This window comes from Suricata suricatta, chromosome 8 (assembly GCF_006229205.1).
Source record: "Suricata suricatta isolate VVHF042 chromosome 8, meerkat_22Aug2017_6uvM2_HiC, whole genome shotgun sequence".
In the NCBI taxonomy this organism is placed as follows: Eukaryota; Metazoa; Chordata; class Mammalia; order Carnivora; family Herpestidae; genus Suricata; species Suricata suricatta.
Genome location: NC_043707.1, coordinates 111,968,050 through 111,983,588, shown reverse-complemented (window position 1 = coordinate 111,983,588; position 15,539 = coordinate 111,968,050). Strand labels below are relative to the sequence as shown.

Genomic DNA, 15,539 nt, shown 5'->3' with positions numbered 1-15,539 from the left:
GTGTATCCTTTTGAATTAATATTTTCCTACTCTTGGGTAAATACCCAGTAGTGTGGTTATTGGATCATAGGCTAGTTTTATTTTTACTTTGAGGAACCTCCTTACTGTCTTCCATAGTGGGTGCATTGCCACTCACAGTGCAGAGGGCTCCTATTTCTCCACATCTGCGCCAACACTTAATTTCTTGTGTTTTTAAGTAAGCTCTATGCCCAACGTAGGGCTCAAACTCATGACCCTGAGATCAAGAATCGCATGCTCTGCTGATTATTTTGAATCCTAAGCCTTTTTTGGATGTCATTTACATAGACTTTCTCCCATTCAGTAGGTTGTCCTAGTTTTGTTATTTCCTTTGCTGTGCGGAAAAGGATCGGGCAGGCCCTTTAGCTATTTCAGGTGAAACCAGACCTTAAAATGGGAAGCCTGCTAAGCAGGAATATTCCAAGGTAAAAATGACCCCCTTGGGTGAGGCTCTGAGGAAGGGCAGCCAGCCAGGTTTCAAGGAAGGGAAAAAGTGTTGCTGGAGGACAGCGCAGGCAAGCAGACTGGTTGACCCTGGCAGGTGAGGGATGTCTGAATACTAAAGGAACCACACACTTAGGAATCCAGCATTTGCTTGCTGTTGCCACCGAGAACCTACCTACCATGCCTTCTCCCACTGCCAGAGGAAATCTTAGGTGCATGATAACAATGTAGGAGAGGGGACCCACGAACCCCAGCTAACACATCCAAGGAGGGAGGGGCTGGGTTCTGCCTATCTCCCTACACAGCCTTCATTCATGTGCCAACTCCACCCTGCACCCAACTCTCCCGTGCCAGACCCAAGGTCTGCTATGATCAGACTTCTGTTCCCTGTAAGTTAAATGGAGATTCATTATAAAAGTCTTCCCACAAAAAAATGCAACATGACTGTTCTGTATACCTGGCTAACTCAAAATAGTCTGTTTATAACCATCAGGAAAGGATGATAGGCTATCCAGAACTTTATTGGACTCTAAATACAACCTAAAATTTACTTCTAATGAAAACTGAATTTAACAGGGTAAAACTGGTCAGAGTGAAAAAGGACAGGCAGTTTTATGGAGATTTTTTTTCTTTATTGAGAAACTTAAGACTTGGGTACATCAAATAAAACCAATTTCTGGGGGGAAAAAATCAAAACCCACAATAGAAAAAAAAAAGTTAACACTGTCTGGGCCATAGCAGAACCCAGAGAATATATTCTTTTAATTGAAAAATTCTAGGTGCTTCGTAATTGACCTTTTGATACAAAATGACCTATTAAATTTCCAATTTGTGGTTCTTGGTGTTGAGGTCCATAGGACACGCTAGAAATCTTCAAACCTTCAGCTGAATTCCAGGAGGGGTTATTTGGCTTTTGAATCCTGAAAAAAAAAAGAGCCAACACAAATAAATACATAATCAGAAAAAGCTGTAAGATTCACCAAAATCTCTGGCTTAAGAGGAAGGAATTGTAGAGAGCGGTGCTTATTGACATTCGGGTCAGCCGACTGTGTTGGGCTGTCCTGTGCCTGGTGGGATGTTTTAGCAGCAGCCCTGGCCTGTACCCCGCTAGATGTCAGTAACACAGCTTCAGGGGTTGACAACCAAAGTATGTCTCCATTGGCAAATGTCCTCTGAAATGGGCACCCCTGGTTGAAAGCCACCCACTTAGAGGCTAGCTAGGTTCTTCCTATAAAACCCCACCCCACACCCTTCTGGGCCATCCTGTACTCAAAGCTATGGTTCTCTCTTGCTTAAATTCCCAATGAAATAAAGCGTTCAGGCCTTTACCATATGCCCTTTCCCCTCGCCTCTGCCTATGTGGTTCTTTCTCTCCTTCCTCCACCAGGAGGCACCCACCAGTCCCTACCAGGGATCCTAGTTAACCTTCACTCACCCTGCAGAGGGGGGCCATGCCTTCCAGATCCAGAAGTCACTACAACACATCCTGTAACTGTAGTCAGGTGTGTCTGCCTCTCCCACCTTGACACAGGGCCTGTGTCCGTTGTGTTCCCAGAGCTAAGCGGTGGCTGCACACACAATATCACCTCACCAACCTCAAACCGAACTAGGGAGATGTTCATAGAAATGAGGCTGTGGGATCAGATTATGACAACGCCTTGTATATCCATCATTGCTCTAAACAAAAAAAGTCATTCTTGAAAAAGATCTAGGCAGCTGCTCCTTATTGAGAAACTGCCCTGTTTGCTCCTTACATAATTTACAACCTGTTGTCTCTTCTCTCCAAATTAACTCTTCCAGATGACAGAAAATACTCAGGTAACAGCCCACCCAATTTATTGGGTTAAATAGCAAAAACATGGCTCTACATGCTGCCCCTAATCGTTCAGGAAGATATTCACAAGTCAAAACCATTGCAAGAAACAAAAACAGCCAAACATACGGTTTTTCCTTGTCTAAGAGGTAGCAGCAGCAACAGCGCCCACCTTCTGGGCAGCTTCTTTCTTGGCATGATGAGCCTGTAGAACCGCCACAGCTTCATCCACCTGTGAGGAAGCTCCAAGTGGTCAGGGACATCTGAGGAGGGGCCGAGGGCCCCTCCCTGGTGCTCAGGTCCAGCTGCAGTGTTTCCCGGTGCAGTCCGCTATCCCCAACACCCAACCCACAAGCAGCCTTCCATCTCTCTGCTGCACCAGGATGCCGAGGCCGCCCTTCCCCCTCCCAGGTGGAGCAAGTGGAAGCCACAGGGTCTGGGAACAGCTCACCTTGGAGCGGAGAGACTCAGGGGACTCTAGCATGTGCAGCAGCTCAGAGTTGTCAATCTCCAGCAGCATTCCTGTGATTTTTCCAGCCAGGTTTGAATGCATGGTTTGGATGAGTGGGAACAAACGTTCTCCTGGGGGGGAGGGGGGAACATTTAAATTAAAAACCAGGTTGAATCCCAGCAAAAATGAACACCAGTGTCCAGGTTACTAGCAGGTTCTGGCTCCCTCTTCTGCAAACATGCAGGTCACTCACCCAACATCTGTTTCTGTTCCTGGGGGGGTGCTGCAGCCAGCATGGAGGCGGTCAGGGGCTCCTGCCCCTGCACATGGACCGCAGGCTGGGGTGCCTGGGAACCAGGAGAGGCAGCAGGTTAGCATCAAGGAAAGGACATTTGATGGTCATGAGCCTGACCATTCAATCTGAAAGCCTACTATGTGAAAGAGATGTGGCGGTCTTTGCTGTCAAGAAGCTAACTGCAGTCTTGGGGATGAGGGGGTTTCATGAGCAACAGAGTGGTACAAATAAACACAAAACCAACAGGGCGCCTGACGGTTAAGCATCTGACTTCAGCTCAAGTCACAATCTCAGTCTGTGGGTTCAAGTCCTGCATCAGGCTCTGACAGCTCAGAGTCTGGAGCTTGCTTCGAATACTGTGTCTCCCTTTCTCTCAAAAATAAACATTAAAAAAAAAAAAGGAAACTGCATGCTACTAGAAGAGAAAGGAGTGAAAAAACAAACCTACAAGGCTCAACAATTATCAAATAATTCCATTTATAATTACATCCCATACCACTTTATTATACCAAATGTTAATGTTTATTATTTTTTTGAGAGTGGGAGACAGTGAGCAAGCGAACAGGGAAGAGGCAGAGAGAGAGAGGATCTGAAGCAGACTCTGTGCTGACAGCAGACAGCCCAATGCAGGGCTCAAACCCACAAAATGTGAGGTCATGACCGGAGCTGAAGTCGGATGCTTAACTGACTGAGCCACACAGGCGCTCCTACCAAATGTTTTAATTCTGTCAAATACTTAAGGACTGTCAACATGCATTGTCAATGACAGTCACAGCTCTAAAAGGAGGGCCCTGCAGGCAAAAGCTACATAAGCAAAGTTCTGAGGCCTCTCCAATTAAGACAGCACAAAGTAGGAGCAAGCAGCTCAGGCATCACAAGGTTGTGGCTCCTCTAGGCAAATTACTGAGCTCTGTGTCTAATCCCCCAACCAACATAACATCTCTGAAGCTGAACATCTCCTCTGTAAGATGAAGTTCTTTACTGCCTTAATGTACCAATATCTTGCAGAGAGGCTAAGCATCAGCTCAGCCAGCGGAAGTGAGAAGCTCAAAGAGCTAAGCAAGCACACATACATGTAAAAACGAAAGCAGAAACACCACTGTTTCTGAGGCTGGGGCATTTCTGAGTCAACTATATTCTGGGGCGGGAAGACTTCCCAGTAAAGGAGCCCCTAACAGGCCGTGTCATTGCAGAAAACAAGGTACCCTGACACAGAGCAGGCATTAATAGCCTTGAAGGAATCAAAGTAAAGGCATCTTTCCAGTCAAGTACAAACAGGGGAGACCCTTTTAGCATTCTGTTTGGTAGACCTCACCTGCAGAGGCTGGATGGCAGGGTGAGGGCTGCGAACACTGGAGGCGTATTTGTAAGGTGCGACAGCCCGAGGAGCAGCAGCAGCCACAGCAGCACGGGGTGCTAAGGTCTGCACAGCTGTGGGAACACCTTAGGGAAAGAACAAGTACAATTAAAGCCCATCAGTCTGGGCAAAGACCCGTCAAATCCCATCTTTCCCCGTTCTGTGTGCATCCAATACCACCTCCAGACTGGCAGCTGTCAGTCAGCCCTTGCTGGGCGGCACCAGCCCCACCAAAGTCCATAGCCAAGCGGTCCGGGCACTCAGACCCTACAACAGACCAGCAAATGCACATCAGTGTCGGCAGCAGATGTCCAACTGGCCACGTCCCACGGAAGGAGCAATTCCAAAGCATGTTCACACAACACATCACACACAGGGCCACTACTGCTACTTTCGAGGAACAGCCAACAGATAACATACACCTCTTTCCGCCTCTTGGAATACAGGACATATTCTGTAAAGAACAGTTTCCTTCAATCGCCCAACCCCACCCAAAAGAATAGGCTGCCTCCGAAGTCATCCAGCTAACAAGTATCTATAATTAACCTTTTTCACGAGTCACCAATGAGCAAAAAATCTTAAGTCACCAACGCGGTCCTAGAATTCCCATGATTTCTCCACTCTTTAAGTACCAACCAGAGCACACAGCGGCGACTACAGAACCAGAAGTGGAACATGAGCCCAACACACTGACCAACCCTGGGCAGAAGCTAGTCAACCTGACTCCCTCCTCCCCAGGCCACGCTTCTCAAGGCCAGTTTGCTCACCGACTCTCTGAGCGGTAGTAGGGAGGCCACGAGAGGCCGGAGCATTACCAGTTGGAGCCAGATGGCGAAGAGCTGGACGAGGCCCAGACTGGCGTATAGCACTTGGCATTCCTTGGAAGCCTGGTGAAGACAAAAACTGTGCATCACTGAACAACCATGGGGACCAGAGCCTAGGCTGCACCTCAGAGGGGGTGAGGAGAGGCGGGGAGACCAGGATAGATTTATCCTGGGTGACCAAGTCACTGTTCCCCACCACCTACCTTGAGGTCTCCCACCTTGCTGCCAGCGTGGATTAGGCCTCATCTGTGCTAACTGGTTAGGTGTATAATATGGAGGTCTTCCCTGAGCCTGCAAGAAAGAACATCCAAGCCCCTTTATTTGAAGGGCCTGAATCCACATGACAGAAGATCTCCTCTTACTGCCAGCCCAAGGCTAATTACTCAAGCAGAAACTCTACTCAAAGGTGGGGGTGAGGCGGCGGGAAGGCCAGTCAATGGGGATTCTTTCACCGTAACTGGGGGGCAGGGGGGAGAGAAAAATCTTCATTTTCATGGGTCCCTACTCCAACACTCTGATCTATATCCAAAACCCCTCTTACCAACCACCACAGGTTGCAGAGGATGCTTCCAAAGATCCACGAACACAACAAGCAGACCCACCTGTGGAACTGCTGGCACAAAGTAGCCACCAGCGGCAGGCTGGAACTGGTTTAAGATGGCATTGGCAGGAAGTGCTCTCATTCCAGCCACCCGCTGCATATACTGGTTTGTCAGGTGAGCCTTTCTCTCTTCCTTCCTCTGGGCCAGCGCGACGTACAATGGCTTGGAGCCCACAATGCGTCCATTCATCTCAGTGACAGCTTTGGTTGCCTCTTCAGGAGATGAGAAGCAGACAAAGCCAAACCCTTTGCTTCTCCCATCCTCCAACATTACCTACAAAGGGACCAGCTTCTTAAGAAAAAGGTGTTCTATGTTGGGGGACAGCCGTTAAGAACCAAAAAACCTGGTTTCTGCCACAAGAGTCCCCGAATCTAGGACTAGGGTTCTCAGCCCTGTCCCAGGACTCGCCCCAAGCCAATTAAGTCACAACCTCTAAGAACAGGACCTAAGCGTTTTCTCTCTGTTAGCTCTCCGCGTGATCTCAGTTCCCAAACACTAGGACACGGCTAATGGTTAAGCCAGGAACTCAGAGACATTTCCTGATACCTGAAGCACAGCTCCCTTGGAGCGCCCACTAGAAATCTGGACAGTGTCAAGCTGTTTACTTGTAGAACTCATCTGCTCAAGACCTTGATGAACAAAACCTTAATCATTTCTTATCAAGGTTAGGATATGCTCTCGAAATACCACATGTGGGCAGGAATTACAAAATCAATGACCACCACCAATAATTCAATGGAAGGAACAGCAGAAAGATGACCAGCTGGGAGAGCAGCTGGATTCTAGTCCCAGCTCTAATCCCTAAGCTGTGTGACCTTAACATTTACTTGCCCTCTCTGAGCCTCAATGTCCTCGATGACCTCAAGGCAAACTACCACAAAGCCACATGTCTACTGGTTCAGGCCATCTCTCCCCACAGACAACTGGTCATTCATGGATGGCCCTTTTCCTCACCTGAGAACGTGACTTAACTGCTTTCCCTGGTCTACCTCCTCTGAAACAATTGGCAGCAACAGGACCATGTGTGCTTGGCACCATTTTGTGTCTTAGCTCACTGTCTGGACAGCCTCCAGAGGTGGAGGACATGCAAGTAAGGACATGTAGCAGCCCCACAGCTTTCTACCAATGAGATGGGCCAACGCAGTGCATAAAAACATGACCCCCTGACCCTGAAAACAGGGCCTGAGAAACTTGAAAGACCTGGTTCTTTTGTTCTTTTCCTGCCAACTGGAGCACTGTGCTGATAAGCAAGGAGAGACCATCATTCTTCAGAGTGATGGAAGGCCAGGGAAGGAGGCGATAAGAGTGAAGGGGCAAGGAAACAAGGAACCCAAGAGGGTGGCCTCTGGGCAACTCTGCTATAGCTGATAACGTTCCTTTGATGACACTCCCAGGGTGTGCGTGACTTAAACTAAGGGCCGAGACAGGGTCACCAGTCTTTTTAGCAGACCACTCGGCTTCCTTTCTCATCTCTGGAAGGACTCTGACATCTAACAACGACTGCATCAGGCCATGACCCAAAACTTCCACACATCATCCATTCCCATCACACACAAACACACCCCCCCACAGACCAAGGACGTGCAGCACCCCATCTTCTCCTAGCCAGTGTTCTCAGGCTCAAGGACTCTAATTCCTTATCTCTAGAAGGGGGTTCATATTCACACTCACTCATCCTGCTGCATCAGTGGATAGGACTATCAAAGACGACCAAGCTGACGACACACATGACAAAATGTGGAAGAGCCATCTTTCCACTCCTCTTCCTGAGCCTTTAGCTTTGTAAGGCCAGGACGAAGTTTGTAACCCCAGCTCCCAAGTCCTCAAAATACCTTCATTCAAGGACGAAGTGTGTGGCAGAGTCGTAGAGACAGGCCCCAAGACAAATGGAAAACAACCCGTCTGGATTTCCTCTGCTCATACTGTTGCACCATCTGTCCCCACACCAGCACAAAGCAGCAAAGAATGGGAAAGATTCAGGTGCTTGTGGGCCTGGGGGGCGGGAGGTTGACAGGAGGGACTTCTCAGATTCGCCTCCATACCTCAGTGTCTGGGAGACAGTGCCACTTAACCTAACACTATGCCATTCTCCAGGGCACATTCTCCAGCTGCGTAATTGGAGGCCAGGAGGAATTACGCTAGATGAATGTGATAGCTACTTTCAGAAACAAACACAATTTAGATTCCACTCCTTCAATGAAAACAAAAAAATTACAATTTCTACTTTCGATCTCCAAATCGCAGTATAAAATACCTTAGCGCTGGTGATAGATCCAAAAGGCGAAAACTCTTTTCTTAACTTCTCATCATCAATGGTGTCATCCAAGTTCTTAATGTAGAGATTCACTCCCTGAAACAGAGGGGCCACAGTTAAAGCGCGTCTGTACCCTCCAGATGCCCCGAGACACTGGTTCTCCCAATGTGATCCCCAACCAGCTCCTTGGATACTTCTTAGAATGCAAATTCTCAGACCAGAACCCCAATCTACTGAAATCAGAAATTCTGGGGCTCAGAAAGTTATGCTTTCACAAGCCCTAAAGGGGATCTGATGCAGGCTCAGGGTTGAGACTCCTGCCACAGATTCTGACAGGACCCTCAATTAGGGTCTGGCTTTTTGCATAGCTGCTATGGCTGACCACTGTCCCCAGCAAGGCTCCTGCCAGCATTCCAACAAAGGGCAATCATTTAAGTAAAAAGAGCCCACATGACTAAGAACAACAGACTGACGCTTCTAGGAGTGAGTCCCTAAAGGAAATGTTCTAGAGAATCACTGCTGTATCTGGTAGCTAGCTCCTTTCAAACCTGAGGATCTTGGAAGGGAGAGGAAGAGGCAGCTTCCCAGTCCCCAAAGAGAAAGCGCTATTGCGGGGATGGCACAGTGAACTCTTGGTGGGGAGGCTGTGCCAAGACCACCTCTCACCTGATACCGACTAATTCTCTCTTGCTTCAGCTGTTCAAATTTCCGCTTTAACTCGGCCTGCCGTTCCACTTTCTTCTGTGCACGGCCTACAAAAATGACTTTCCCACTGATTTCTTTTCCGTTCATCTCTTCCACAGCCTAAAGAGGAAACACAGGTCTTAAAACTAAGAAGTAGAGGCTGGGGCCTTGCCCCGGAGGCCTGAAAGTCCCACCAAACCTTCAGAGAGAAGGAAATCTTTCCTATATGGCTAAAAACGAGTTTCAATCCATCTCTGAAGACAACTAAACAAATCCAAACTTCCTCATGAGTAAAAGGGGGGTTACTACTTAAATGGATTATTGGTCCAGATGATACAGGAAAACAAAATGTAGTTTTATAAACACAAGCATGGCTGACACGGGCCAAGGCTAATAACCTGGCTGTAGCTGATTCTCCCAGGTTCTCCTGTGGGCACTGAGTGATGCATGTACGTCAAGGGCCTGCACCAGGCTTTGTCTATGAGTAGCTGCTGCCGTTTTCAAGTCAGCACCTCCTGAGGGAGGCCTGAGTCTTTTAACCTACAAGGCCGAACAGCTGAGGTGACAGGTTGCGTGCCCACTGCTTGGGGAACAGGTAAATGCTGTGTTACCGCGTGAAGCCCCTCAGGCCAGTAGCTGCTTCACTGCTACCCGGGCAATCCCAGCTCTACTCTATTTACCAGCCAGGCCCTGCCCACACGCAGGGGCCACTTCCTGAAAATTTCTCCCCGACCCTCGTGGTACTCTCACCTTATTGGCATCCTCGTGTTTTTCGTAACTCACAAAGCCAAAGCCTTTGGATTTCCCACTGGGATCTCTCATCACCTTGACACTTAGAGTCTTACCTATTACCAAAGGACAGAACTATTAGTAACACCATCTCTACCGCATCTCAAGGAGAGAAGGCTTCTCTAAGAGTCCAAATGAAGCCAACTCTTGCTGAACCCAGATGGGGTCCAGCAAGAGGTGCTGTGGCTGGCCTTCTAGTTCTGACCAAGCTACTGAGAAGGCCCTGGGGCTGGGACAAGGTAGGACAAAGCCAACAGTCTATTCCTATCTACTCTGTGACCCTGTCACACAAGATAGTTTACATCTGGGCCTAAGTGTCCTTGTCTTTTGAACAACTAAGATCCACAAGTTTTAGGTCTGGTCAACTATGCAAGGGGGCACATGGGGCAAAGAAGCCCAACTTACCAAACTGACTAAACAGCTCTTTCAGGCTCTCATCATCCACCTCTTCCCCAAAGTTTTTGATATAAACATTGGTGAACTCCTTGGCTTTGGCTCCAAGCTCAGCTTCCCGCTCTTTTCGAGACTTGAATCTGCCCACAAACCTAAAAAAAACAAACCATGGAAAACAGTGAGTACCCAGAAGAACAAATCATGACTCCAGGGGCCCAAAGGAATACAGGTTTAAAGACCGACAGGAGAGGTTAAAACACACGAGTCCCCATCCAACCACCAAGACAGCAAGCTCGGAGATGCCCCACTCCCCAGTAGAAAGAGAGAGGCAGGACTGTCCTGCAAGGCCCAGCCCCAGGACTCCTGGCTCAGACCAGGGCTACTCCTACCACATCACACTGCCTTCATGAAGAAACCTGGTGACCATTATTAAAACGTTCATTTCTGTGCATCTATGTAAATGCATATAAAAGGTCTGGAAGGATACAAACCAAACTGTTAACAGTGGTTAATCCTAGGGGTGAGACTGCTAGAGTGAACTATGCTTTTGCATTTCATGCATTCTGGTGTTTACACACGATGGGAAAATGTATCCGTGTACTGAAAATCTTTAGATCTCTTTCTAGTGACACCTTTGGAAGACTTGACCGCTGGCCACATATATATAATCAATGCAATCCATCTCCTGGTCTGTTCAACACTAAGGACAGAGAGGATTTGTGCTTGTTATAGCCAAGACTAATTGTTCCTTCTCTCTCCCTGCATGGCTTAGCTGAGAGTCTCTTGTCCTCATTCTACAATAACCACACCAAAGCGACAAGGTCTACTATTAACAGCGTCTTCTGCAATCAGAGATATTTCATTATAACCAAATTAAGTATTACTGTGGAGCCAGCCTTGTATGAGAAGGCCACTGAGTCATAAGTTAGCCAAGTGGAGATCTGGGGACAATTTGGCATCAATTCCTAGCAAATGACCCCACGGACAGACCTGAGTCACAGGAATGCCAAGGTCACATGGCTAGTACTCAGCTCCTGGTCAGTCCAGGGCCCTCTCCACTCTGCCGCTGGCCAACACCCCTGCTCAGAAAGGGCTCAGAGGTGCCTTCTAGCAAGCCCCAGTGCTGGTGCTCACAAAACCCACGGACGGATGATGCCTTTGAGGGAGAGGCGGCAGGCAGGCCATGGCTTGGGCAGGAAGCCCACCTTGGCGAGTCAAAAGGGCTGCCACGGCTCGGGCAGGGAGACTCACCAGCCCTGGAGTGGAGAGGTAGGAGCAGGCCACACTTGGGCCGACAGAACCAGTAGCCGCCTTGTGTGTGCCAGTTAATACCGAGGTAGGGCCACGGCTGGCTCATGCGATGGCTGTTGCTCCGGACTGGGACACTCACACTTTGCGGTCATTGAGGAGCATGCCGTTCATCTTCTCGATGGCCTTGTCAGCAGCCTCTTGGGTCTCGAAGTGGACAAAGGCATAACCCTTAGAGCCGTTCTCATCACACACCACCTGTCAAAGACAAGGGGGGGCATTTAGCACCAGTGGCATCTCCAGGTACTTGACAACCACACGGTCTTCTACTCCATCTCCTAGCCAATCCATGGTCAAAAAGGAGACTACAGCAGGTCAGGTTTCCCTAAAGTGAGCACACTACGAGGCATCTAGTGATGATCCATTTACAAATGGCAGCCACCATTAGGCTGCTTCCATTCTAAATGTTTTATTTCAACTAAAAACATTGAGATCTGGTGCAAAACCACCGTGCTGCTGAACAAGTGACCATGTGCCCAGCCCACAACAGAATTTCAGTCTAGTATGGAGTCAGACACCACCACACCACTCGTACAAAATTCTCCACATAAACAGATGCAAAGGGAGGGAAGAGGATGAATTTATGCTTCTGAAATGACTAGACCAGAGGCACAACTCTGCTTCTCCCCCCAGAAAAAATAACTCTTCAATGCCTTCCAAAGGAAGAAAACAGGAAGGATATTTCAGGCAGAGGGAAGAATAAACAAAGAACAAAAGCACCTGCTGGTTATACTGGGTTGTGGCACAAGATCATCTACAGAAAACTTTTTAGCCTTCGGAGCCATTTCCAGCCAATCACCATGTCCTGTCGCCCAATTCCAAGGCTGCTCCCTATCTGGTCATTTATCTTGTTTTCATGAGTCAGTCAATAATTATTCGACTGAAATCGTTTAATCAGTACTTACCTTGCAAGACAGAATGTTTCCAAAAGCAGAAAAAGTATCATAAAGTGCCTTGTTATCTATAGATTTGTCCAGATTCTTGATGAAGACATTCCCCACACCAGATTTTCTCAAAGAGGGGTCCCTCTGAGACCACATGATACGGATTGGCTTTCCCTTAATCACATCAAAGTTCATAGTATCCAAGGCCCGCTCAGCTGCAAGAGAGAAACACAGGCAAGGATATAAAGCATCACCCCGTGCAAATGACTGCCACCATCCCAGGAACAGAGGACTCCAGGACTTTTCAAGGTAATCACTGTGATAAAAGGCAACCCTATTAACATTAAAAGACATCAGATCCCTCCAGCCTGCGTTGCCAGTGAGGGCAGAGGTTCTAGCCAATTGCTCCACTGCCCGGGCAGACGTCTCAAGCCCTCTGGACCTGCACCCTTGTTGGGTAAAGGGATAGGTGAGATCATCTAAATAGCCTTCTGGCACCAATATCAACTCAGAATACCATACATTTGACTGAGCTTTGTCAGTTTTAAAGACTCTGCTGCCCACCACCCATGGTGACACAGGTGGGACGGTGCGATATTATCTATTTCATAAAATGAGCAAATTTATGTCCAGGATGGTTAAAACGTACAGCTAACTGGTTGAGTAAGAAACTACTACCAGATTTTCTGATTATTTTCCAGTTAGGTATTGCATCAAATTACCAACGAGCTGTCATTTAGTTTACAACCTGTCTAGGAAACAAATGACAGAACACCACCTGTGAACAACTGACTGGGGAGAATGTGAGGGAACCACATCTTTCTGCCTAAGCACACAGTGCAGCAGGCTCAGCACCTAGTGGTTTCGGGCCTTCTGAAGTCTTAATCTGAGTTCTGTGGAATTCCAGGACCTCAAATGCCCTGGGGCCCAACCAAGTTTTCCATCCACTGCTTTGGGACGCTTCCTTAGCTTCCCATCCAACCCACGTGTGTACCAAAAAGTATCAGCAGGAACGCTTCTCTTACTCGCTGTGACAAGTTTCCAGAGCTGGTGGCCACTTTTCCTGACTTATGCGGTGCAACTCCCATAATCTCCTCCATGAAGCAAAGGGGTAGTTCTGTCTCAAAGAACCACTTCACTTAAAACAGGGACAAAATTCCCTAACTCTGCCCCTCCACAAGCTCAGCTGTCCAGTCACCCAAGGGAGTGTCTCCTGTTCACTCCTTTCCAACCACCCCTCCCACCTCCTCAGGTGGGCTCACTGAGTATGGGAAGGGAGGTGGTCAGAGAAAGGGGAGCCTGGGCAGATCCAACTCCGGAAAAGTGCAGGTGCAAAGCAGTCACTTGCAATGGCTCTCTGCGAACCACAGCCTGGGACCCCCAAACTGTCTGACTGATTAGCAGCGAAGGAGCCATTTCAACAGGCTCCTCAGTGCCTTTCCAGACAGTGCTGCAGAAGGCAAGTCGGCTTAGCCTCACAAATCTGGCTGCACTTATTTATAGCAGGGAGAGGTCCTGCAGAGAGGCATGTGTTGGCAGACACGCTGACCAATGGCTTCTGCTACTCTCTCCAAGTGACAGGACTTTTGTTCAGAAACCGTCAAAAAGGAAGGCAACTGCCAATGTACCCACTACTCCCCCTAAAAAGGCCACACGTGGCCACCTTTGTGCCCTCTGGCCGGACACCACTTAGAGAAGAGTTGATGGCATCAGTGCCTCTTGTCTCTCAACAAGTCCCACTCACTGGTCTCAGCTGCAGCTTGGGCAAGTGACATTCTCTGCTTCGTGGACAGTGAACAAAGTGTGGACAAAAATAGGGACCCAGAGATCCTTTGCCACAGAATGGCTTGTTTCCCCCAGTAATGGTCTCTACAGTTGTTCCCTTTTAATCTGAAGTCACGTGCAGCCCCTGATTAGGTTTCCTCTGGCCTGGCTCTGGCCACGCCTGCAGCATACCTCCCCACTGTTCCAAGCAAGGGCCCAGTCTAGGCTGGCGGACACTGCTCTGGCAGGCCCAGCTGCCCACCGCCAGCAGTCCCTTCTCCCTCTCTGGAGTCCCATTTTCTTCAGATGGGATGAAGGAAAAGGCTTTAGGGGAAAGCACTGCTCACAGGTGAGACGATAATCCCCACTGGCCCAGTTGGTTCCCACTCTTCCCCCAGACTATCTGGATACCTTTCTCCACAGCTCAGGGCTTTGTCCAGAGTAAAAAGACTCCTCCACCCCGGGAGCAAAGCTGCAAACCTGGGAGCTGGTCTGGCACATGCAGCGCTCGTGGCAGCCAGGCTCAGTCCAGGGTCAAAGAAGGAGAGGTAGCAGCAGCTTTAGAACCTACAATTCTGGCAGGAACTGGGTTTCAAACATTCTGCCTTTTCAGTAGGCCTGTGAGGGGCATGAGCCTATGCTCACTGACCAGACAACGGTCCCACTAAAGCAGGACCAAGCACACAATGGAATGACAGTGACTTCCCCCAAATCCCGTTTTACAGTCTCCTTGGGTTCCAACCCCACCGCCACCACTGATTAGCCCAAGGTCACCCAGTTAGCAAGCTGTGGAAGCAAGACTGAAACTCTGGTCACCTGATGCTGGGATCCTTATTCTCAACCCCTGCATCTCGTGTTCCCCCCCTCCATGGGGTAGACTGCTAGGGTCCCCTGGGATCCCACGAATTTGTGGGGATAGCATCTACTCACCGTCAGCCGGCTGCTGGAAGTTGACGTAGGCATAACCCAGGGAGCGGCGGGTGATCATATCGCGGCAGACCCGGATGGACAGCACAGGCCCCGCAGGACTGAACTTTTCGTACAGCATGGCCTCGGTGACGTCCGAGTGCAGGTCGCCCACGTAGAGGGAGGCCATGGGGTAGCTGCTGGCCGCAGCGTTCATCTCCCCAGCCCCCACCACCCCGAGCCCCGCCAGGAGAACTTCTTATAGGGACCACACAGGACAAAAGGGGCTCTTCTCGGAGCCGTGGCCCGCGCCGCGGCTCACAGGTGGCAGCCTGAGGCTGAGACGCCGGAGTAGCTCGGAGACACGAAGGACCGGAAGGAGGAGTTCAGGGACAGCTCGCTCGTTCGAGACTGCAAAACCGCAGACAAAAGGCTCTCAAAAACAATATGGCCCTCCCGGGGAGTTTGTAATTTACAGCTGGCCTGGTCTGACGCTCCAAATTTCAAAAAAAGAAAAAGATAATAATGTATTAAAACGGGGACTCCCCTGGAAATTATAAAAATTCTTCAAGAGGCAACCAAATGGTGCCCACGGCGGCCTCCGGGACACGCGTTTCTCTATAAATATAGGCCTCGGGCTCCCGGCGGTTTAAGATTACAGCAGCCAGGGGAAGAGGGAAACAAAATCTTGGTCGGTGCCGACTCGGCAAGCCCCGGGGGCCGGGCGCGCAGCCGCCTCCCACGCCGGGCCGG

General features: G+C 49.3%; 1 protein-coding gene and 1 non-coding gene across 9 annotated transcripts; both read right to left on the bottom strand.

The window, feature by feature from the left end:
- Nucleotides 1-1,072: 1,072 nt before the first annotated feature.
- Nucleotides 1,073-15,533, bottom strand: PABPC4 (poly(A) binding protein cytoplasmic 4). Of its 8 annotated transcripts, none has more exons than XM_029948341.1 (16): nucleotides 14,811-15,533; nucleotides 12,138-12,331; nucleotides 11,315-11,430; nucleotides 9,937-10,076; nucleotides 9,493-9,587; nucleotides 8,725-8,862; nucleotides 8,059-8,154; nucleotides 5,805-6,077; nucleotides 5,406-5,493; nucleotides 5,146-5,265; nucleotides 4,559-4,645; nucleotides 4,337-4,464; nucleotides 2,980-3,073; nucleotides 2,727-2,857; nucleotides 2,405-2,507; nucleotides 1,073-1,382 (listed from the first exon to the last, which is right to left on the bottom strand). In XM_029948341.1, exons 1-15 carry the CDS (start codon nucleotides 15,001-15,003, stop codon nucleotides 2,418-2,420), a joined length of 1,983 nt encoding a protein of 660 aa, XP_029804201.1. In that variant the 5' UTR covers nucleotides 15,004-15,533; the 3' UTR covers nucleotides 1,073-1,382; nucleotides 2,405-2,417. The 8 variants fall into 8 exon arrangements, with proteins under 8 accessions (XP_029804201.1, XP_029804202.1, XP_029804204.1 ...); XM_029948342.1 differs by having other exon boundaries at nucleotides 2,448-2,507; XM_029948344.1 differs by having other exon boundaries at nucleotides 5,194-5,265.
- LOC115300594 lies at nucleotides 7,654-7,788 on the bottom strand. Its single transcript, XR_003912756.1, has one exon. It is a non-coding gene; the product is annotated as a small nucleolar RNA SNORA55 (small nucleolar RNA).
- Nucleotides 15,534-15,539: the final 6 nt, after the last annotated feature.

Excerpts from the sequence above, each read along its gene's own strand:
- PABPC4 (XM_029948341.1), bottom strand. The coding sequence starts at position 15,003 with ATGAACGCTGCGGCCAGCAGCTACCCCATGGCCTCCCTCTACGTGGGC. Across the intron at positions 8,155-8,724 it reads AGAGAATTAGTCGGTATCAG|GGAGTGAATCTCTACATTAA; the intron begins GTGAGAGGTGGT and ends CCTCTGTTTCAG. Across the intron at positions 5,494-5,804 it reads TTGTGCCAGCAGTTCCACAG|GCTCAGGGAAGACCTCCATA; the intron begins GTGGGTCTGCTT and ends TCTTTCTTGCAG.